The 23,953-nt window shown below is 56.2% G+C and overlaps 1 protein-coding gene across 2 annotated transcripts in view; it reads right to left on the reverse strand.

Moving 5' to 3' along the window:
• Window positions 1–20,908, reverse strand: part of LOC144948894 (uncharacterized) — a 33,838-nt gene extending 12,930 nt beyond the window's left edge. The window contains exons 1-7 of one of the 2 annotated variants that reach the window (XM_078878602.1): window positions 20,766–20,908; window positions 17,889–17,998; window positions 16,815–16,914; window positions 12,849–13,061; window positions 11,189–11,450; window positions 9,918–10,067; window positions 9,062–9,198 (exon numbers count right to left, since the gene is read on the reverse strand). In XM_078878602.1, coding sequence (XP_078734728.1) covers window positions 9,062–9,198; window positions 9,918–10,067; window positions 11,189–11,450; window positions 12,849–13,061; window positions 16,815–16,914; window positions 17,889–17,998; window positions 20,766–20,792 — 999 coding nt within the window. In that variant the 5' untranslated portion in view covers window positions 20,793–20,908. Of the gene's footprint in view, window positions 1–9,061; window positions 9,199–9,917; window positions 10,068–11,188; window positions 11,451–12,848; window positions 13,062–13,593; window positions 13,796–16,814; window positions 16,915–17,888; window positions 17,999–20,765 lie in introns of those variants that run through there. The other variant, XM_078878603.1, reaches the window with a different exon arrangement.
• Window positions 20,909–23,953: the final 3,045 nt, after the last annotated feature.

Consider the following 23,953-nt stretch of genomic DNA (forward strand, 5'->3'; position numbering starts at 1 on the left):
AGCGAGTGTGTGATGAGAGTGAGTGAGTGAGTGAGCGAGCGAGTGTGTGATGAGAGTGAGTGAGCGAGCGAGTGTGTGATGAGAGTGAGTGAGTGAGTGAGCGAGCGAGTGTGTGATGAGAGTGAGTGAGTGAGTGAGCGAGCGAGTGTGTGATGAGAGTGAGTGAGCGAGCGAGTGTGTGATGAGAGTGAGTGAGTGAGTGAGCGAGCGAGTGTGTGATGAGAGTGAGTGAGCGAGCGAGTGAGTGATGAGAGTGAGTGAGTGAGCGAGTGTATGATGAGAGTGAGTGAGCGAGCGAGTGTGTGATGAGAGTGAGTGAGTGAGCGAGTGTATGATGAGAGTGAGTGAGCGAGTGTATGATGAGAGTGAGTGAGTGATTGAGCGAGTGTGTGATGAGAGTGAGTGAGCGAGCGAGTGTGTGATGAGAGTGAGCGAGTGTATGATGAGAGTGAGTGAGTGAGCGAGCGAGTGTGTGATGAGAGTGAGTGAGTGAGCGAGTGAGTGAGTGTGTGATGAGAGTGAGTGAGTGAGTGAGTGATGAGAGTGAGTGAGTGAGCGAGTGTATGATGAGAGTGAGTGAGCGAGTGTATGATGAGAGTGAGTGAGTGAGTGAGCGAGTGTATGATGAGAGTGAGTGAGCGAGCGAGTGTGTGATGAGAGTGAGTGAGTGAGCGAGCGAGTGTGTGATGAGAGTGAGTGAGTGAGCGAGCGAGTGTGTGATGAGAGTGAGTGAGCGAGCGTGTGGGTGATGAGAGTGAGTGAGTGAGCGAGCGAGTGTGTGATGAGAGTGAGTGAGTGAGCGAGCGAGTGTGTGATGAGAGTGAGTGAGTGAGCGAGTGTGTGATGAGAGTGAGTGAGCGAGCGTGTGGGTGATGAGAGTGAGTGAGTGAGCGAGTGTATGATGAGAGTGAGTGAGCGAGCGTGTGGGTGATGAGAGTGAGTGAGTGAGCGAGTGTATGATGAGAGTGAGTGAGCGAGCGTGTGGGTGATGAGAGTGAGTGAGTGAGCGAGCGTGTGGGTGATGAGAGTGAGTGAGTGAGCGAGTGTATGATGAGAGTGAGTGAGTGAGCGAGTGTATGATGAGAGTGAGTGAGTGAGCGAGTGTATGATGAGAGTGAGTGAGCGAGCGTGTGGGTGATGAGAGTGAGTGAGTGAGCGAGCGTGTGGGTGATGAGAGTGAGTGAGTGAGCGAGTGTATGATGAGAGTGAGTGAGCGAGCGTGTGGGTGATGAGAGTGAGTGAGTGAGCGAGTGTATGATGAGAGTGAGTGAGCGAGTGTATGATGAGAGTGAGTGAGTGAGCGAGTGTATGATGAGAGTGAGTGAGTGAGTGAGCGAGCGTGTGTGTGATGAGAGTGAGTGAGTGATGAGAGTGAGTGAGTGTGTGATGAGAGTGAGTGAGCGAGCGAGTGTGTGATGAGAGTGAGTGAGTGAGTGAGCGAGCGAGTGTGTGATGAGAGTGAGTGAGTGAGCGAGTGTATGATGAGAGTGAGTGAGTGAGCGAGCGAGTGTGTGATGAGAGTGAGTGAGTGAGCGAGTGTGTGATGAGAGTGAGTGAGTGAGTGAGTGTGTGATGAGAGTGAGTGAGTGAGCGAGTGTATGATGAGAGTGAGTGAGTGAGCGAGTGTATGATGAGAGTGAGTGAGTGAGCGAGTGTATGATGAGAGTGAGTGAGCGAGCAAGTGTGTGATGAGAGTGAGTGAGCGAGTGAGCGATGAGAGTGAGTGAGTGAGTGAGCGAGTGTATGATGAGAGTGAGTGAGCGAGCGAGTGTGTGATGAGAGTGAGTGAGTGAGTGAGCGAGCGAGTGTGTGATGAGAGTGAGTGAGCGAGTGAGCGAGTGAGTGATGAGAGTGAGTGAGTGAGCGAGCGAGTGTATGATGAGAGTGAGTGAGCGAGCGAGTGTGTGATGAGAGTGAGTGAGCGAGTGAGCGAGTGAGTGATGAGAGTGAGTGAGTGAGTGAGCGAGCGAGTGTGTGATGAGAGTGAGTGAGCGAGTGAGCGAGTGAGTGATGAGAGTGAGTGAGTGAGCGAGCGAGTGTATGATGAGAGTGAGTGAGCGAGCGAGTGTGTGATGAGAGTGAGTGAGCGAGTGAGCGAGTGAGTGATGAGAGTGAGTGAGTGAGTGAGCGAGTGAGTGATGAGAGTGAGTGAGCGAGTGAGCGAGTGAGTGATGAGAGTGAGTGAGTGAGTGAGCGAGCGAGTGTGTGATGAGAGTGAGTGAGTGAGTGAGTGAGCGAGCGAGTGTGTGATGAGAGTGAGTGAGTGAGCGAGTGAGTGATGAGAGTGAGTGAGTGAGCGAGCGAGTGTGTGATGAGAGTGAGTGAGTGAGCAAGCGAGTGTGTGATGAGAGTGAGTGAGTGAGTGAGCGAGTGAGTGATGAGAGTGAGTGAGCGAGCGAGTGTGTGATGAGAGTGAGCGAGCGAGTGTGTGATGAGAGTGAGTGAGTGAGCGAGTGAGTGATGAGAGTGAGTGAGTGAGCGAGTGTATGATGAGAGTGAGTGAGTGAGCGAGTGTGTGATGAGAGTGAGTGTGTGATGAGAGTGAGTGTGTGATGAGAGTGAGTGAGTGAGCGAGTGTATGATGAGAGTGAGTGAGTGAGTGAGCGAGCGAGCGAGTGAGTGATGAGAGTGAGTGTGTGATGAGAGTGAGTGAGTGAGCGAGTGTATGATGAGAGTGAGTGAGTGAGTGAGCGAGTGTGTGATGAGAGTGAGTGAGTGAGCGAGTGTGTAATGAGAGTGAGTGAGTGAGCGAGTGTGTGATGAGAGTGAGTGAGTGAGTGAGCGAGTGTGTGATGAGAGTGAGTGAGTGAGTGAGCGTGTGGGTGATGAGAGTGAGTGAGCGAGCGAGTGTGTGATGAGAGTGAGCGAGCGAGCGAGTGTGTGATGAGAGTGAGTGAGCGAGCGAGTGTGTGATGAGAGTGAGTGAGTGAGTGAGCGAGTGTGTGATGAGAGTGAGTGAGTGAGTGAGCGTGTGGGTGATGAGAGTGAGTGAGCGAGCGAGTGTGTGATGAGAGTGAGCGAGTGAGTGAGCGAGTGTGTGATGAGAGTGAGTGAGTGAGTGAGCGTGTGGGTGATGAGAGTGAGTGAGCGAGCGAGTGTGTGATGAGAGTGAGCGAGCGAGCGAGTGTGTGATGAGAGTGAGTGAGCGAGCGAGTGTGTGATGAGAGTGAGTGAGTGAGTGAGCGAGCGAGTGTGTGATGAGAGTGAGCGAGCGAGTGTGTGATGAGAGTGAGTGAGTGAGTGAGCGAGTGTGTGATGAGAGTGAGTGAGTGAGCGAGTGTATGATGAGAGTGAGTGAGTGAGCGAGTGTGTGATGAGAGTGAGTGAGTGAGTGAGCGAGCGAGTGTGTGATGAGAGTGAGTGAGTGAGTGAGTGTGTGATGAGAGTGAGTGAGTGAGCGAGTGTGTGATGAGAGTGAGTGAGTGAGTGAGCGAGCGAGTGTGTGATGAGAGTGAGTGAGTGAGCGAGTGTGTGATGAGAGTGAGTGAGTGAGCGAGTGTGTGATGAGAGTGAGTGAGTGAGTGAGCGAGCGAGTGTATGATGAGAGTGAGTGAGTGAGCGAGTGTGTGATGAGAGTGAGTGAGTGAGTGAGTGAGCGAGTGTATGATGAGAGTGAGTGAGTGAGCGAGTGTGTGATGAGAGTGAGTGAGTGAGCGAGTGTGTGATGAGAGTGAGTGAGTGAGTGAGCGAGCGAGTGTGTGATGAGAGTGAGTGAGTGAGCGAGTGTGTGATGAGAGTGAGTGAGTGAGTGAGTGAGCGAGTGTATGATGAGAGTGAGTGAGCGAGCGAGTGTGTGATGAGAGTGAGTGAGTGAGCGAGTGTGTGATGAGAGTGAGTGAGTGAGTGAGCGAGCGAGTGTGTGATGAGAGTGAGCGAGCGAGCGAGTGTGTGATGAGAGTGAGTGAGTGAGTGAGCGAGTGTGTGATGAGAGTGAGTGAGCGAGCGAGTGTGTGATGAGAGTGAGTGAGTGAGCGAGTGTATGATGAGAGTGAGTGAGCGAGCGAGTGGGTGATGAGAGTGAGTGAGTGAGCGAGTGTGTGATGAGAGTGAGTGAGTGAGCGAGTGTATGATGAGAGTGAGTGAGCGAGCGAGTGTGTGATGAGAGTGAGTGAGTGAGCGAGTGTATGATGAGAGTGAGTGAGCGAGCGAGTGGGTGATGAGAGTGAGTGAGTGAGCGAGTGTGTGATGAGAGTGAGTGAGTGAGCGAGTGTGTGATGAGAGTGAGCGAGTGGGTGATGAGAGTGAGTGAGTGAGCGAGTGTGTGATGAGAGTGAGTGAGCGAGCGAGTGTGTGATGAGAGTGAGTGAGCGAGTGTGTGATGAGAGTGAGTGAGCGAGTGAGTGATGAGAGTGAGTGAGTGAGCGAGTGTATGATGAGAGTGAGTGAGCGAGTGAGCGAGTGAGTGATGAGAGTGAGTGAGCGAGCGAGCGAGTGTGTGATGAGAGTGAGCGAGCGAGCGAGTGTGTGATGAGAGTGAGTGAGTGAGCGAGTGGGTGATGAGAGTGAGTGAGCGAGCGAGTGGGTGATGAGAGTGAGTGAGTGAGCGAGTGTGTGATGAGAGTGAGTGAGTGAGCGAGTGTGTGATGAGAGTGAGTGAGCGAGCGAGTGTGTGATGAGAGTGAGTGAGTGAGCGAGTGGGTGATGAGAGTGAGTGAGCGAGCGAGTGTGTGATGAGAGTGAGTGAGTGAGCGAGTGGGTGATGAGAGTGAGTGAGCGAGCGAGTGGGTGATGAGAGTGAGTGAGTGAGCGAGTGTGTGATGAGAGTGAGTGAGTGAGCGAGTGGGTGATGAGAGTGAGTGAGCGAGCGAGTGTGTGATGAGAGTGAGTGAGTGAGCGAGTGGGTGATGAGAGTGAGTGAGCGAGCGAGTGGGTGATGAGAGTGAGTGAGTGAGCGAGTGTGTGATGAGAGTGAGTGAGTGAGCGAGTGTGTGATGAGAGTGAGTGAGTGAGCGAGTGTGTGATGAGAGTGAGTGAGTGAGCGAGTGGGTGATGAGAGTGAGTGAGTGAGCGAGTGTGTGATGAGAGTGAGTGAGCGAGCGAGTGTGTGATGAGAGTGAGTGAGTGAGCGAGTGTGTGATGAGAGTGAGTGAGTGAGCGAGTGGGTGATGAGAGTGAGTGAGTGAGCGAGTGTGTGATGAGAGTGAGTGAGTGAGCGAGTGTGTGATGAGAGTGAGTGAGTGAGCGAGTGGGTGATGAGAGTGAGTGAGTGAGCGAGTGTGTGATGAGAGTGAGTGAGCGAGCGAGTGTGTGATGAGAGTGAGTGAGCGAGCGAGTGTGTGATGAGAGTGAGCGAGTGAGCGAGTGTGTGATGAGAGTGAGTGAGTGAGCGTGTGGGTGATGAGAGTGAGTGAGTGAGCGAGTGTGTGATGAGAGTGAGTGAGTGAGTGAGCGAGTGTGTGATGAGAGTGAGTGAGCGAGCGTGTGGGTGATGAGAGTGAGTGAGTGAGCGAGTGTGTGATGAGAGTGAGTGAGCGAGCGTGTGGGTGATGAGAGTGAGTGAGTGAGCGAGTGTGTGATGAGAGTGAGTGAGTGAGTGAGTGAGCGAGTGTATGATGAGAGTGAGTGAGTGAGTGAGTGTGTGATGAGAGTGAGTGAGTGAGTGAGTGAGCGAGTGTATGATGAGAGTGAGTGAGTGAGTGAGTGTGTGATGAGAGTGAGTGAGCGAGTGAGTGTGTGATGAGAGTGAGTGAGTGAGTGAGTGAGCGAGTGTATGATGAGAGTGAGTGAGTGAGTGAGTGTGTGATGAGAGTGAGTGAGCGAGCGAGTGTGTGATGAGAGTGAGTGAGTGAGTGAGTGAGCGAGTGTATGATGAGAGTGAGTGAGTGAGTGAGTGTGTGATGAGAGTGAGTGAGCGAGTGAGTGTGTGATGAGAGTGAGTGAGTGAGTGAGTGAGTGAGTGTGTGATGAGAGTGAGTGAGCGAGCGAGTGTGTGATGAGAGTGAGTGAGTGAGTGAGTGATGAGAGTGAGTGAGTGAGTGAGTGAGTGAGCGAGTGTATGATGAGAGTGAGTGAGTGAGTGAGTGAGTGTATGATGAGAGTGAGTGAGCGAGCGAGTGTGTGATGAGAGTGAGTGAGTGAGTGAGTGATGAGAGTGAGTGAGTGAGTGAGTGAGCGAGTGTATGATGAGAGTGAGTGAGTGAGTGAGTGTATGATGAGAGTGAGTGAGCGAGTGAGTGTATGATGAGAGTGAGTGAGCGAGCGAGTGTGTGATGAGAGTGAGTGAGTGAGTGAGTGTATGATGAGAGTGAGTGAGTGAGCGAGTGTGTGATGAGAGTGAGTGAGTGAGTGAGCGAGTGTGTGATGAGAGTGAGTGAGCGAGCGAGTGTGTGATGAGAGTGAGTGAGCGAGCGTGTGGGTGATGAGAGTGAGTGAGCGAGTGTGTGATGAGAGTGAGTGAGCGAGCGAGTGTGTGATGAGAGTGAGTGAGTGAGTGAGCGAGTGTGTGATGAGAGTGAGTGAGCGAGTGAGCGAGTGTGTGATGAGAGTGAGTGAGTGAGTGAGTGTATGATGAGAGTGAGTGAGCGAGTGAGCGAGTGTATGATGAGAGTGAGTGAGTGAGTGAGTGAGCGAGTGTATGATGAGAGTGAGTGAGTGAGCGAGTGAGTGAGTGTGTGATGAGAGTGAGTGAGCGAGCGAGCGAGTGTGTGATGAGAGTGAGTGAGTGAGTGAGCGAGTGAGTGTGTGTATGATGAGAGTGAGTGAGTGAGTGAGTGAGTGAGTGAGTGAGTGTGTGATGAGAGTGAGTGAGCGAGTGAGTGAGTGAGTGTGTGATGAGAGTGAGTGAGCGAGTGAGTGAGTGTATGATGAGAGTGAGTGAGCGAGTGAGTGAGTGTATGATGAGAGTGAGTGAGTGAGTGAGTGAGTGAGTGTGTGATGAGAGTGAGTGAGTGAGTGAGTGTATGATGAGAGTGAGTGAGCGAGTGAGTGAGTGTATGATGAGAGTGAGTGAGTGAGTGAGTGAGTGAGTGAGTGAGTGAGTGTGTGATGAGAGTGAGTGAGTGAGTGAGTGTATGATGAGTGTGAGTGAGTGAGTGAGTGAGTGAGTGAGTGATGAGAGTGAGTGAGTGAGTGAGTGAGTGAGTGATGAGAGTGAGTGAGTGAGTGAGTGTGTGATGAGAGTGAGTGAGCGAGTGTGTGATGAGAGTGAGTGAGCGATGTGAGCGAGTGTATGATGAGAGTGAGTGAGTGAGCGAGTGTGTGATGAGAGTGAGTGAGCGAGTGAGTGTATGATGAGAGTGAGTGAGTGAGTGAGCGAGTGTGTGATGAGAGTGAGTGAGCGAGTGAGCGAGTGTGTGATGAGAGTGAGTGAGCGAGTGAGTGTATGATGAGAGTGAGTGAGTGAGTGAGCGAGTGTGTGATGAGAGTGAGTGAGCGAGTGAGCGAGTGTATGATGAGAGTGAGTGAGCGAGTGAGTGTATGATGAGAGTGAGTGAGTGAGTGAGCGAGTGTGTGATGAGAGTGAGTGAGCGAGTGAGCGAGTGTGTGATGAGAGTGAGTGAGCGAGTGAGCGAGTGAGTGAGTGAGCGAGTGTGTGATGAGAGTGAGTGAGCGAGCGTATGATGAGAGTGAGTGAGTGAGTGAGCGAGTGTATGATGAGAGTGAGTGAGCGAGCGAGTGTGTGATGAGAGTGAGTGAGCGAGCGTATGATGAGAGTGAGTGAGTGAGTGAGCGAGTGTATGATGAGAGTGAGTGAGCGAGCGAGTGTATGATGAGAGTGAGTGAGCGAGCGAGCGTATGATGAGAGTGAGTGAGTGAGTGAGTGAGCGAGTGTATGATGAGAGTGAGTGAGCGAGCGAGTGTGTGATGAGAGTGAGTGAGCGAGCGAGCGTATGATGAGAGTGAGTGAGTGAGTGAGTGAGCGAGTGTATGATGAGAGTGAGTGAGTGAGCGAGTGTATGATGAGAGTGAGTGAGCGAGCGAGCGTATGATGAGAGTGAGTGAGTGAGTGAGTGAGCGTGTGGGTGATGAGAGTGAGTGAGTGAGCGAGTGTATGATGAGAGTGAGTGAGTGAGTGAGTGAGTGAGTGAGTGAGTGAGTGAGTGAGTGAGTGAGTGAGTGAGTGAGCGAGTGTATGATGAGAGTGAGTGAGTGAGTGAGTGAGTGAGTGAGTGAGTGAGTGAGTGAGTGAGTGAGTGAGCGAGTGTATGATGAGAGTGAGTGAGTGAGCGAGCGAGTGTATGATGAGAGTGAGTGAGCGAGTGTATGATGAGAGCGAGTGAGTGAGTGAGTGAGCGTGTGGGTGATGAGAGTGAGTGAGTGAGCGAGTGTATGATGAGAGTGAGTGAGCGAGTGTATGATGAGAGTGAGTGAGCGAGTGTATGATGAGAGTGAGTGAGTGAGTGAGTGAGCGTGTGGGTGATGAGAGTGAGTGAGTGAGCGAGTGTATGATGAGAGTGAGTGAGCGAGTGAGCGAGTGAGTGTATGATGAGAGTGAGTGAGTGAGTGAGTGAGCGTGTGGGTGATGAGAGTGAGTGAGTGAGCGAGTGTATGATGAGAGTGAGTGAGCGAGTGAGCGAGTGAGTGTATGATGAGAGCGAGTGAGTGAGTGAGTGAGCGTGTGGGTGATGAGAGTGAGTGAGTGAGCGAGTGTATGATGAGAGTGAGTGAGTGAGTGAGCGAGTGAGTGTATGATGAGAGTGAGTGAGTGAGTGAGTGAGTGAGTGAGTGAGTGAGTGAGTGAGTGAGCGAGCGAGTGTATGATGAGAGTGAGTGAGTGAGTGAGCGAGTGAGTGTATGATGAGAGTGAGTGAGTGAGCGAGTGAGTGAGTGAGTGAGTGAGTGAGCGAGCGAGTGTATGATGAGAGTGAGTGAGCGAGTGAGTGAGTGAGTGAGTGAGTGAGTGAGTGAGCGAGCGTGTGGGTGATGAGAGTGAGTGAGTGAGCGAGTGTGTGATGAGAGTGAGTGAGTGAGCGAGCGTGTGGGTGATGAGAGTGAGTGAGCGAGCGAGTGTGTGATGAGAATGAGTGAGTGAGTGAGTGAGCGAGCGTGCGGGTGATGATAGTGAGTGAGTGAGCGTGCGGGTGAGCGAGCGAGCGAGCGAGTGAGCGGACTGCTCCCTCACCTCCACGATGAGCTTCACGAGCTGAGCGTTGCCCTCCTGGCACGCCAAGTAGCAGTTGGAGTTGTAGAATCCCAGCACCACCGGCTCTCCGGCGTCCACCGGAACCGTCGACTTGAAGCGGAAGATCGTCATGCAGACTGGGGTGGGGGGGGGGGAGATGATGGGAGGCAAGGGACAGATCAGACGATTGTCGTCGTCATCGTCGTCGTCATCGTCATCGTTGTCATCACGGTGGCAAGGGGGGGTCACGGGGTCATAGACGTGAGAGGGTCACGGGGGTCATGGTGGTGAGGTCATGGAGGTCAGTGGCGAGGGGGTCACGGTGGCGAGGGGGTCACGGTGGCGTGGGGGTCACGGGGATCATGGAGGTGAGAGGGTCACGGGGGTCATGGTGGTGAGGTCATGGAGGTCAGTGGCGAGGGGGTCACGGTGGTCATGGTGGCGTGGGGGTCACGGAGGTGAGAGAGTCACGGGGGTCATTGTGGTGAGGTCATGGAGGTCAGTGGCGAGGGGGTCACGGTGGTCATGGTGGCGTGGGGGTCATGGAGGTGAGAGGGTCACGGGGGTCATGGTGGTGAGGTCATGGAGGTCAGTGGCGAGGGGGTCACGGTGGTCATGGTGGCGTGGGGGTCACGGGGGTCACGGTGGTGCAGGGGTCACGGTGGCATGGGAGTCACGGTGGTGCAGGGGTCACGGGGGTCACATAGGTAAGAGGATCACGGTGGTCATGGTGGCGTGGGGGTCACGGGGGTCACGGTGGCATAGGGGTCACAGAGGTGAGAGGATCACGGTGGTCATGGTGGCGTGGAGGTCACGGTGGTGCAGGCGTCACGGGGGGGTCACGGGGGTCACGTACAGGCGTCGGGTGCGGGGCTGCGACAGGGCGCCACACGCACGCTGCCGTCGGCTGCGCGCGTCACCGCACTGTCCCGCTCGTCCAGGAGGCGCACACGCGGCTCCTCGAGCAGCAGGCGCAGCACCAGGCTGCTGAGGCTGCCGCTGCGGCCTGGGGGGGGGGGGGGGGGGTGTGCGGGGGGGGGGGTTAGTGAAGAGGAGGTGGAGGTTGGGAGTGTACGTACGTGTGTGTGTGTAGTGTGTGTAGTGTGTGTAGTGTGTGTGTGTAGTGTGTGTGTAGTGTGTGTGTAGAGCGTGTGTGGTGTAGCGTGTAGTGTGTGTAGTGTATGTGTAGTGTGTGTGTAGTGTGTGTGTAGTGTGTGTGTAGTGTGTGTAGTGTGTGTGTAGTGTGTGTGTAGTGTGTGTGTAGTGTGTGTGTAGTGTGTGTGTGTAGTGTGTGTAGTGTATGTGTAGTGTGTGTGTAGTGTGTGTGTAGTGTGTGTGTAGTGTGTGTGTGTAGTGTGTGTAGTGTATGTGTAGTGTGTGTGTAGTGTGTGTGTAGTGTGTGTGTAGTGTGTGTGTAGTGTGTGTGTAGTGTGTGTGTAGTGTGTGTGTAGTGTGTGTGTGTAGCGTGGGTGTAGCGTGTGTGTAGCGTGTGTGTAGTGTGTGTCAGTCGACCCGAGGCACCTGGGTCTGCCCCGTGACCTCCTGCCAGCGGGCGTTGTTGTTGTTGTGTGTGCGCGTGTGTTCGTATGTGGGGGAGCGGCGGTGTCGCGGTTAGCACACTGCGCTATGAACCCAGCGACCCGGGTTCGATTCCCGCTCACGGCCACCACACAGGACACGATTATCCGAACCGGTCCTGGGCCTCCCCTAGGTCGACTCAGCCTCAAATGAGTACCTGGTGCGGTGTGTAAACATCGCCACTGGGGAGACAAAGGCGGCCGGGCGTGGTGCTGGCCATCCACCCCCTCGTGTGCCGTTCTGGCCTTCATAGGCGCTCGCTAACAGCACTTGCCCCAACAGTCTGTTAAGGCTAGACGGGGGGGGGAAAGGAATCTTTCTTTGTTGTTGTTGTTGTTTATGTGTGTACGTGAGTGCGTGTGTGTACGCGTCACTGTGTGTGTGTGTATGGCTATCAAGGTGCACGTGACATGACCCACTACCCATCTCACCCATGTCTCCGTGTTGCTCTTCAATCCCCACTCATCCATCTCCGCACACCTCCACATATCTCTCAGCATCTCCACTCACCCCCCTCCCCACCCTCTCAACCCCACCACCCCCACGTACCGGCGGCGAAGCTGAGCGCGGTGCGGCGCGCCTGCACGTGCTCCGTGCTGCAGTCGAGCCTCCCGCAGGCTCCGCAGGCCTCCTCGGGGCCACGCATCTTCATCACCATGAAGTCGGGCCGACGGAAGACGAGCGCCAGGGTGCCCTCGCCGTTCCGCGCCAGCGCCTCCTCCAGCAGCTCCTCCCAGCCGCGCTCGCCGTCGCCGTCGTCCAAGCCCTCGACCGTGGCGTGGCCCGGCTTCGCGCACGTTTCGTTGCCGGGCTACGGAGGGGAGGGACGGGAGGAGGAGGAGGGGGTAGATGGAGCAGTGGAAAATCGGTTGCGGGTCGGAAACTGTTCTGGACTGGTGGCAGTTCCGCGGGGTTGTCCGCTTCTTGTGTAGAGAGAGAGTAAGGACGACTCGGAGAGAGAGAGAGAGAGAGAGGGGGGTAGGATGACTGTGAGAGAGAGAGAGAGGGGGGAGGACGACTCAGAGAGAGAGGGGGGGGGGGACGACGACTCAGAGAGAGAGGAGGGGGGGGGGGGACGACGACTCGGAGAGAGAGAGAGAGAGGACGACTCAGAGAAAGAGAGAGAGAGGACGACTCAGAGAAAGAGAGAGAGAGGACGACTCAGAGAAAGAGAGAGAGAGGACGACTCAGAGAAAGAGAGAGAGAGGACGACTCAGAGAAAGAGAGAGAGAGGACGACTCAGAGAAAGAGAGAGAGAGGACGACTCAGAGAAAGAGAGAGAGAGGACGACTCAGAGAAAGGATGACTCTAAACTATTAAACTAAACTATGTTTTCTTTATCTTAGGTAAGGCCCACTGAACGACCTGGCCACAAATGATAGCCCAACTAAGGGTCTACTCAAAATGACGTGAAAATGTGTAGCAATTACAAAGACATTAATTATAAATGTGGAGGGAACAAAACCGGAGGACCCGGGAGAAAAATCCACACGACCACGGGGAGAGAGAGAGAAAGAGACGCAAACTCCAAATATACAGCAGCAGCAGGCGTCAGGGTCGGGATCGAACCCACGACCTCTTGTAGACCAGGCGAGGTAGTTAACATCTCCTAGCCACCGTGATGATGATGAGACAGAGAGATACGCAAACTCCAAATACACAGCAGGGGTCAGTGTCGGGATCGAACTCACGACCTCCTGCATGCCAGGCGAGGTCGTTAACATCTCATCACCACCATAGGGAGGCGCTACGAGAATGAACCGCAGACGAGCGGGAAGATAGCAGCAGCCACGCAGCAGTACTAACATTACCCAAGCTCTGGCATCCTCTGTATGTGAGGACATCGTCAGCCACAGGACACGGGAACTTTATGCAAATTCCATTCCCCCCACCCCCTGACCCCTCCCTCTCACCCAGTGACATCTTCAGCTCACCACCACGACCTCACCCAGCCAGGCACCCCTCACCTGGTGTATCCAGGGTGTTTATTTCGCCTTTTATCGCTTCAAGATGTTTCTCTGTTCATATTTAGTTTGTTGCGGTTGCACCCGACTCAAGAGCCGCATGGCTCACAGGGCTACACCTAATCAATGAAACTTCAAACCTACGGACCTCTGCCCCTCATCAAGCGAGCTCATCCTGACCACCCCCCCCCCCCACACACACCACACTCACCCACCCGATGAGCGCTCCCCCCCCCCCCGCTCACCTGGGCGTCATCCTGCCGCTCCGTGAGGCTCAGGTGCAGGGGAAGGCACTCGGTCTCCCAGCCGCTGCATCGCATCACTGCCTCGCGACTCAGATCGACGGCCGGGAAGGGGACCACGGCGGCCGGAGCCCCTCCCTGGGAGGTGGTGGGTCTCCGGGGGCTGCGGGGTCTGGGGCTGCGTGGGCTCTGGTCGCTCTCCTCGCGATGGATGTCCTGGAAACCGGAGAGAGAGAGAGAGAGAGAGCGATGAGAGGGCAATGAGTAACTGCGAGAAGGGCTGCGTGCAGAACGAGAGAGAGCGAGAGAGGGCGCGAGCGAGCGAGTGAGCGAGAGAGTGAGCGAGAGAGAGAACGAACGGGCGAGCGAGCGGGCGAGCGAGAATTGAGCGAGAGATTGAGCGAGAGAGAGAGCGAGAGAGTGAACGAAAGAGTGAGCGAGAGAGTGAGCGAGCGAGTGAGCGAGAGAGTGAGCGAGAGAGAGAACGAACGGGCGAGCGAGCGGTCGAGCGAGCGAGCGAGCGAGAGCGAGCGAGCGAGAGAGCGAGAGAGCGAGCGAGAATTGAGCGAGAGATTGAGCGAGAGAGAGAGCGAGAGAGTGAGCGAGAGAGTGAGCGAGAGAGTGAGCGAGAATTGACCGAGAGATTGAGTGAGAGAGAGAGCGAGCGAGAGAGTGAGCGTTTACATAAAGCAAAGTTATTATTTAAAAAAAAATTACGAAATGATGAACGAAGCAAAGTGCCAATTACACCGAGCATCTTCTTGTTTCCTCTGATCGTAAAAAAGAAAAAAAGAGAGGAGACAGAGGAGACGGGGGAGAGCGAGCGAGTGAGACAGAGAGAGAGAGACAGACTGCGCAAGTCGAAGGCAGGGAGTGAGGAGAGTTTGGCGAGAGGGCGGAGAGGTGATGGCCGTGTTTGGTGAGAGAGAGAGAGGGCGGAGAGAAAGCACGGAGGGAGTGGAGAGCGCTGAGATGTGACAGCCTGCGCGCTCTCTGGGCAAAGAGCTGCTGTGGGGGGTGGTGGTGGGTCAGGAGTGGGGGGTGGAGAGACAGGGAAATTCCACCCCTACACACACGCAGAGCCCAGTATCGAGATGGAGATGGTACTGGTGGTGGTGATGATGGTGCTGATGGCGATGATGATGGTAATGATGGTGCTGATGATGGCGATGATGATGGTAATGATGGTGCTGATGATGGCGATGATGATGGTAATGATGGTGCTGATGGTAATGATGATGGCGATGATGATGGTAATGATGGTGCTGATGATGGCGATGATGATGGTAATGATGGTGCTGATGATGGCAATGATGATGGTAATGATGGTGCTGATGATGGCAATGATGATGGTAATGATGGTGCTGATGATGGTAATGCTGGTGCTGATGGTAATGATGATGGCGATGATGATGGTGCTGATGGTAATGATGATGATGGTGATGCAATGATGGAAATGATGATAGTGATGATGATGGTACTGGTGGTGATGATGATGGTGCCGATGATGGTGCCGATGATGGTGATGATGGTGCTGATGGCGATTATGGTAATGATGATGGCGATGATGATGATGGTGATTATGGTAATGATGATGGCGATGATGATGGCAATGATGATGGCGATGATGGTGCTGATGGCGATTATGGTAATGATGATGGCGATTATGGTAATGATGATGGCGATGATGATGGTGATTATGGTAATGATGATGGCGATGATGATGGCAATGATGATGGCGATGATGGTGCTGATGGCGATTATGGTAATGATGATGGCGATGATGATGGTGATTATGGTAATGATGATGGCGATGATGATGGCAATGATGATGGCGATGATGGTGATTATGGTGATGATGATGGTGATTATGGTAATGATGATGGCGATGATGATGGCAATGATGATGGCGATGATGGTGGTGGTGGCGATGCTGATAACGCGATGAGAACTCTCGTAATGACACCACGTGGTGACGCTGCTGCTGTGCACAATCACAGCCAACCACGTCAACGGTGTGCGCGGCTTTCAAATTATACATAGACATGCTAGCCAACGTTTCGAGCAATGGCCCTTCTTCAGAGCATCACACGGGAAGGGGACATTGACTCCTGCACATCTGCGAATCTGCTGGACATCTGTGAAAAAGATTATCCATAGCTTATCGGATTCCTCCACTATGATTAAACATTCGGATATTGCCTTTTAAGGCCATATGCAAAGACAACACGCCTCTGTTGTCAGACCCCCCTCCACCGGAAGTCTCTATTCAAGTCCCAACCAATTCACATGCTGATGAGGACGCTGGCGGGATTTTCCCGAATCCACATCCCTCCCCACCTCCTCCTCCACCTCCCTCCCCCCCACCCCCTCCTCCTCCCTCCCCCCCACCACCCCCCCCCTCCACCCCCCCCCACCCCCTCCACCTCCCTCCCCCACCTCCTCCACCTCCCCCCACCCCCTCCACCTCCCCCCCCCCACCCCCTCCACCTCCCTCCCCCCCCCCACCCCCTCCACCTCCCTCCCCCCCCCACCTCCTCCACCTCCCTCCCCCACCTCCTCCACCTCCCCCCACCCCCTCCACCTCCCCCACCCCCTCCACCTCCCTCCCCCCCCCACCTCCTCCACCTCCCTCCCCGTCGCGCCGAACCTGAAGCTCTCTCCAGGCCGGGAAAGCAAAGAAGATGTGCGGGGAAATGGAGCAGTGACGCTGGGAAAAGTACGATATCTCGCGAGAGCGCTGCCTGTTTGCTGCTGCTGCTGCTATTGTTGTTGTGGTCTCCCTGCCCAAAGCGTCACCCCCACCCCCTCCACCCCGGCCCACACACTAAACCATCGGGTTTTGTGTGTTACATTCCTCACGAGTGCATGTGTTTACCAGAAATCCTGAGCCACAACGCCCCTGCTACGCTTTTCCACGGTCACACCCCCATCCCCCTCCCCACCGCCACAAGCCGGCCATGGCCACACAATTTACCCAACCATTCATTCGCCCACCCATTTATTTATTCATCCAACCATCCAACCATCCAACCATTCATCCACCCACCCACTCATATACCGCTCACCGCTCCCGCCCATTCAGCCATCCACCCATTAATCCATCCACCCATCCATCCACCCATTCACCCACCCACCCATTAATCCACCCATTCACCAATCCACCCATTCACCAATCCACCCATTCACCAATCCACCCATTCACCAATCCACCCATTCACCCATTCACCAATCCACCCATTCATCCATCCACCCACCCATTCATCCATCCACCAACCCACTCACCCATTCATCCACCCACCCATCCACTCACTTCACCCACCAACTCTACCATCCACTGGGAAAGCCACCTTGCCGCCTGCAGCATCTCCCCCCCCCCACGCCCCCCCCCCCCACTCGTTCGCCCCCCCCCCCCAACTCACTCGCCCCCCCCCCGCTCGCCCCCCCCCCCCCCACTCGCTCGCCCCCCCCCCCAACTCGCTCGCCCCCCCCCCCCAACTCGCTCGCCCCCCCCCCCCAACTCGCTCGCCCCCCCCAACTCGCTCGCTCGCCCACCCCCAACTCGCTCGCCCCCCCCCAACTCGCTCGCCCCCCCCCCCAACTCGCTCGCCCCCCCCCCCAACTCGCTCGCCCCCCCCCCCAACTCGCTCGCCCCCCCCCAACTCGCTCGCCCCCCCCCCCCAACTCGCTCGCCCCCCCCCCAACTCGCTCGCCCCCCCCCCCTCAACTCGCTCGCCCCCCCCCCCTCAACTCGCTCGCCCCCCCCCCCACTCGCTCGCCCCCCCCAACTCGCTCGCCCCCCCCCCCCAACTCGCTCGCCCCCCCCCCCCCAACTCGCTCGCCCCCCCCCCCCAACTCGCTCGCCCCCCCCCCACTCGCTCGCCCCCCCCCCCCCACTCGCTCGCCCCCCTCAACTCGCTCCCCCCCCCCCCCAACTCGCTCGCCCCCCCCCCCCCCGCACGTCCTCACCATGGTGAGCATGGTGCTGGAGCTCACGGCAAGTCCCAGCTCAGAGGGGGTCACGTGCTGCAGGGGGACTCCGTTCACCTCCAGGATGAGGTCCCCCTTCCTGTGTCAGGGGAACACAGCAGCAGCAGCAGCATCAGCAGCGTGATCATCATCAGCAGCATCAGCAGCATCGTCAGCAGCAGCATCAACAGCATGATCATCATCAGCATCATCATCAGCATGATCAGCAGCAGCATTATCAGCATCGTCATCTGCAGCATTATCAGTCGCGTCATGAGCATCATCATCAGCATGATCATCAGCATGATCATCAGCATGATCATCAGCATGATCATCAGCATGATCATCAGCATGATCATCAGCATGATCATCAGCATGATCATCAGCATGATCATCAGCATGATCATCAGCATGATCATCAGCATGATCATCAGCATGATCATCAGCATGATCATCAGCATGATCATCAGCATGATCATCATGATCATCATGATCATCAGCAGCATCAGCAGCATCAGCAGCATCAGCAGCATCAGCAGCATCAGCAGCATCAGCAGCATCAGCAGCATCATCAGCAGCATCAGCAGCATCAGCAGCATCACGTGTTGTTGCCCTTCCCCCGCACTGCCGACGAGCACGGTGGGCTACGCACGGAGCAGAAGTGGCCCCAGGCAGGCAGCACCACGCCCCCCTCTCACCTGAGCCCCCCCCCCCTCAGCCCCCCTCTCACCTGAACCCCCCCCCCCTCACCTGAGCTCCCCCCTCACCTGAGCTCCCCCCTCTCACCTGAGCCCCCCCCCTTCAGCCCCCCTCTCACCTGAACCCCCCCCCCTCACCTGAGCTCCCCCCCTCACCTGAGACCCCCCCCCTCACCTGAGACCCCCCTCACCTGAGCCCCCCCCTCACCTGAGACCCCCCCTCACCTGAGACCCCCCTCACCTCAGCCCCCCCCTCACCTGAGCCCCCCCCACCTCAGCCCCCCCTCACCTGAGCCCCCCCTCTCACCTGAGCCCCCCCCCCTCTCACCTGAGCCCCCCCTCTCCCCCAAGCCCTACCCCCCCCCACTCCTCTCACCTGATGAGGCCGCGTGGGTGATTGAGGAAGGCCACCTCCGTCACGATGTACGTGTGAACTCCGCCCGACCTCTGAACTTTGACTTCCACCACCACCGTGGAGGGGAAGCCCTGGAGGGAGGGGGGGGGTCAACGCGAGAGGTCAGGAGGTCAGCCACGGCCAGCGACGCTACGGAGGCGTCGCGAGGACCAATCACGTCGTCCGCTTCGAACGATGTCGTCATCGCGGTTATTGCGAAATCACAAAGAGATGGGCACGCTGGGAGTTCCACCGAGGGAGAGAGAGACAGAGAGGGGTGAGCACGCGATCGAGAGGACACACACGCGGGGTAGAGACATCATCACCATCATCACCACATCGATCTCCATCCAGCAGTGGATAGACCATGGTGGTGATGATCACACGCGGGGTAGAGACATCACCACCATCATCACCACATCGATCTCCATCCAGCAGTGGATAGACCATGGTGGTGATGATCACACGCGGGGTAGAGACATCACCATCATCATCACCACATCGATCTCCATCCAGCAGTAGATAGACCATGGTGGTGATGATCACACGCGGGGTAGAGACACCACCATCATTATCACCACATCGATCTCCATCCAGCAGTAGATAGACCATGGTGGTGATGATCACACGCGGGGTAGAGACATCACCACCATCATCACCACATCGATCTCCATCCAGCAGTAGATAGACCATGGTGGTGATGATCACACGCGGGGTAGAGACATCACCACCATCATCACCACATCGATCTCCGCTCAGCAGTAGATAGACCATGGTGGTGATGATCACACGCGGGGTAGAGACACCACCATCATTATCACCACATCGATCTCCATCCAGCAGTAGATAGACCATGGTGGTGATGATCACACGCGGGGTAGAGACATCATCACCATCATCACCACATCGATCTCCACCCAGCAGTGGATAGACCATGGTGGTGATGATCACACGCTGGGGGGTAGAGGAGGAGGAGGCGTCGTGCAGACTGCGAAGCGGAGTGAGTGGTGGGGCTTGGGCAGGAGGCGTCACGCCCAGAGGGGGACGGCGGTGGCCGATGGTCGAGACTCAGCACGGAGCGGCAGTCGAGGGAAGGACGCGGGGGAGGGGGAGGACGTCCACCACCACCAGGGAGACGGAGAGACGGGAGGGAGGAGGGGAGGGAGGGATGGAGGGGGGAGGAGGGGGAGGTGGGGGGGGAGGCATTCATCCAGCAGTGAAGCGACCACGGCTCATGATGGGGAGGAGCTCAGCTCGTGGTGCGTGTGGCACAAGACTCCAGGAGGGTGCTGCCAAGTTTGAGCGGCAGGGGGCGATGCTGCCGCTGTCACGGTGGTCGATATTCAAAGAGTGCGGGGGAGCGGTGGCGCCGTGGTTAGCGCGCTGCGCCACCGATCAGCCGGCTCGGACCCCCAGTGTCAATTCCGGCGACAATTTGCCTCCCCCTAGGTCGACTCAGCCTCAAAGCGAGTACTTGTTGCGGTGTTTAAATCGAGAGCGCCACTGGGGAGACAAAGGCGGCCGGGGGTGGTGCTGGGTCACCCACCCTTTGGTGTGACGTGCCGGCCTTGATTTGACGTTTCTCGCTAACATTCAAATCACACCACACCACACTCTCTCTCTCTGCTGAACAGGGAGAGAGTAACAACACCAGCATGCCTGACAATCAAGTCAGGTGAGTCAGGTGAGTGGGTGACAAGGCAGGCGAGAAGCTGACAAGTCAGGTGAGTGGCTGACAAGTCAGGCGAGTAGTTGAAAAGTCAGGCGAGTGGTTGACAAGTCAGGCGAGAAGCTGACAAGTCGGTTGAGTAGCTGACAAAGCAGCTGAGTAGTTGAGGCAGGTGAGTAGGTGATAGGCAAGGCAGGTAGGTGCACACGGTGGTCACACAGTTGGTATCGTAGCTGGCACGCAGTGCTGGCGGGGATTGCGTTACGAGACATCTTCGTCGTTCTCCGTCTCCACGGCGACAGGCGACCGAGTACCGTGGCACGGGAGTTGCCATAACAACCGCTCTGCATGTGGACTTCGTCCTACTTGCTGCTCTACCTCCGTGTCTCATCCACGATGCCTTTGACAGGAGGCCGGGGTATTCCTCCATCCAGCATGTGAATGATGATGACGATGATGATGATGGATACGCTGAACAGACCCGCTAATTTCGATTTAAAGCTTTCGTGACTGCAGGGATTCATCTTCTTGGTTCTTTCGGTAAAGTCACGTAGAAGGGAAACAATAAAATAATAAAACATAATAAAATAATTCGCACAACGCAAGCAGCCGTCCTCAGGTGAAAAACTGGTGAAAAACAGGCCTGTCTTCCCGACAGACCTGTTTTTCCCCTGAGGACGGCTGCTTGCGTTGTGGCCGAAACGTCGTGAGAATTATGTTATTATTTTATTTTTATTTTATTATTTCCCTTCTACGTGACGACTTTACCGAAAGAACCAAGAAGACCCGCTAATGGTCTTATACAAGCCCCGAGCAATGGCTCCTGTGGGCAGACCCCCGTTATGGCAAAGTCAGAACACCCTTCGCTGGCCTCTTTAGACTTCTCAGATGCTTCGGCGGGTCCTGTGGCATATGTTATATATATGTTATATATATGCCACAGGACCCGGGGGCGAGGCGAGGGGGGGGGCTGACATGTGTCTGTGGACTCAGCACATACTTAGAGCAGCCACCACTCATGGAGACTTTCGACTAGAGTTTTAGAATTGTATTGTGGGTAGCTACGCGGGTGGGTAGGCGGGTAGGTGAGTGGGTACGTGGGTGGGTGGGTGGGTAGGCGGGTGGGTAGGTAGGTACGTGGGTGGGTAGGTGGGTTGGTACGCGGGTAGATCTGCAGTTTGGCGTCTTACTTCTGGAGCTGGTGGGAGCGATGCCATTGCTGCTCCTTCTGCTGCTGGTCGTCCTGTAGCTGCTGCTGTTGTTGTTGTTGCTGTTGTTGTAGCTGCTGTAGCTGCTGGTGCTGCTGCTGCTGCTGTTGTTGCTGTAGCTGTTGTTGCTGTTGTAGCTGCTGGCGGTCCCGAGGTGTCGACTGAGCGGCAGACGTCGTGATGCGGAGTTTTTAAGCGCAAGGGGCAATGGGCGGACCAGGAAGGGCGTGGGGCGCATCGAGATGCGAGTAACTCCTCCTCCTGCTGCTGCTGCTGCTGCTCGCCTCCTCACCCTCACCACCTCCTCCTCACCACCTCCTCCTCACCTCCTCACCACTTCCTCCTCACCACTTCCTCCTCACCACCTCCTCACCACCTTCTCCTCACCACCACCTCCTCACCACCACCTCCTCACCACCTCCTCCTCACCACCTCCTCCTCACCACCTCCTCCTCACCACCTCCTCCTCACCACCTCCTCCTCACCACCTCCTCACCACCTCCTCCTCACCACCTCCTCCTCACCACCACCTCCTCACCACCTCCTCCTCACCCCCTCCTCCTCACCACCACCTCCTAACCACCTCCTCCTCCCCACCTCCTCCTCACCACCTCCTCCTCACCACCTCCTCCTCACCACCTCCTCCTCACCACCTCCTCCTCACCACCTCCTCCTCCTCACCACCACCTCCTCACCACCACCTCCTCACCACCTCCTCCTCCTCACCACCTCCTCACCACCTCCTCCTCACCACCTCCTCCTCACCACCTCCTCACCACCTCCTCACCACCTCCTCACCACCACAACCTCCTCACCTCCTCCTCACCACCTCCTCCTCACCACCTCCTCCTCATCACCTCCTCACCACCTCCTCACCACCACCTCCTCACCATCTCCTCACCACCTCCTCCTCCTCACCACCTCCTCCTCACCACCTCCTCCTCACCACCTCCTCCTCACCACCACCTCCTCACCATCTCCTCACCACCTCCTCCTCACCACCACCACCACCACCTCCTCACCATCTCCTCACCACCTCCTCCTCACCACCTCCTCCTCACCACCTCCTCCTCACCACCTCCTCCTCACCACCTCCTCACCACCTCCTCCTCACCACCTCCTCCTCACCACCTCCTCACCACCTCTTCCTCACCACCTCCTCCTCACCACCTCCTCACCACCTCCTCACCACCTCCTCCTCCTCACCACCTCCTCACCACCTCCTCACCACCACAACCACCTCACCACCACCTCCTCACCACCTCCTCTTCCTCACCACCTACTCCTCACCACCACCTCCTCACCATCTCCTCACCACCTCCTCCTCACCACCTCCTCACCACCTCCTCCTCCTCACCACCTCCTCCTCACCACCTCTTCACCACCTCCTCCTCCTCACCACCTCCTCCTCACCACCTCCTCCTCACCATCTCCTCACCACCTCCTCCTCACCACCTCTTCACCACCTCCTCACCACCTCCTCCTCACCACCTCTTCACCACCTCCTCCTCCTCACCACCTACTCCTCACCACCACCTCCTCACCATCTCCTCACCACCTCCTCCTCACCACCTCCTCCTCACCACCTCCTCCTCCTCACCACCTCCTCCTCACCACCACCTCCTCACCACCTCCTCCTCACCACAACCTCCTCACCACCTCCTCATCACCTCCTCCTCACCACCACCTCCTCCTCACTACCTCCTCCTCACCACCTCCTCACCACCTCCTCCTCACCACCTCCTCCTAACCACCTCTTCCTCCCCACAACCTCATCCTCATCACCTCATCCTTTTCCGCTGCATCGATCGTTTGGGTGCTGTGACGCGCACGGAGGGATGAGGAGGTGGTGGACGAGGAGGTGGACGAGGTGGACGAGGAGGAGGAGGTGGACGAGGAGGTGGACGAGGTGGACAAGGTGGACGAGGAGGACGAGGAGGATGAGGAGTCTAACAGCGTCGGCTGGGTCACTCTCTCACAATCAGTGGCGATTGTTGCCCACTGCAGTGGCAGCCTGCAACCATTAGAGGCGCTACTCACACACCCTGCACGCATGCTGAACTTCTTTCGCACCGTACGTACGCCCACCGTGCTCATCGGAGGTATGTATGTACGTGTGTGTATGTTGAACTTCTTTCGCACCGTAGGGATGGTGGTGTGGCACTGGGGAGACAAAGGCGGCCGGGCGTGGTGTTGGCTACCCAACCCCCCCCCCCCTTACGTGCCGTGCCAACTTTCATAGGTTGCTGGCTCACAGCACTTGCCCCGAAAGCCTGTTGAGGCTACACGGGGTCATCTCAATATGTGTCTTTGTGCGTGTGTGGCTATGACGTAATTGGGGAAATCCCAACCAACGCGTCATCACTCCGAGTCCCAACCAATCACGTCTCGGGTCAGTCCGGCACGGCTGACGTCACGTCACGCAGGGGGAGACCCCCCCGCTGTGTCCTGGGGCTAAACCATCACTCTCTCACCTCGACAGCGGGGCAGCGGTTGCCGTGGTGACGGTGGTGACGTGGTGACGGTGGTGGTCACGTGGTGACGGTGGTGGTGGTGGTGACGGTGGTGGTGGTACAGATACAATGGGAGGCTGATCGATGCCCGGGTGCGGTCAAGGGATGGCTCCCTATTGCTCAACCACGTTATGTATGCCGATGATCTGGTAATTGCAGCTCAATCAGAGGAGTTGGAGGCGCTGCTGCTCAACCTTGAGATTGCCACGATGATGTGAGGCCTTACCATCAACCCCACCAAAACGAAGCACCTGCCTGGGTATTTTGTACCATCGGGCACTCCACCCCCACAACTCCCAATTGGTAATGGGGCAGTTGTGGAGAGAGTGGAGAGTTTCCCATACCTGGGCAGTGTGCTCATGAACGGCTCCGGTTTGACAGCAGAGGTCTCACTCCGAATCAGTCGAGTGCCATTATCTTTTCATCGGTTGCGTAACGCTGTGTGGAGGCTACCTGGTCTCTCGCTCCGCACGAAGTTTCAGGTCTTCTCGGCCACAGTCATTCCCTCCCTTCTCTATGCTTGCGAAACATGGACCCCCCTAATGGAACATCTTCCCTGGTTAGAAACATTTAGGCTGGGCTGCCTACAATCCATCCTGAGTTTAACCAGGCTGGATTGTGTGAGGAACTTACAAATCCTTGAAAGATCTGGACAAA

Source organism: Lampetra fluviatilis, chromosome 51, assembly GCF_964198595.1.
Source record: "Lampetra fluviatilis chromosome 51, kcLamFluv1.1, whole genome shotgun sequence".
Lineage (NCBI taxonomy): Eukaryota > Metazoa > Chordata > Hyperoartia > Petromyzontiformes > Petromyzontidae > Lampetra > Lampetra fluviatilis.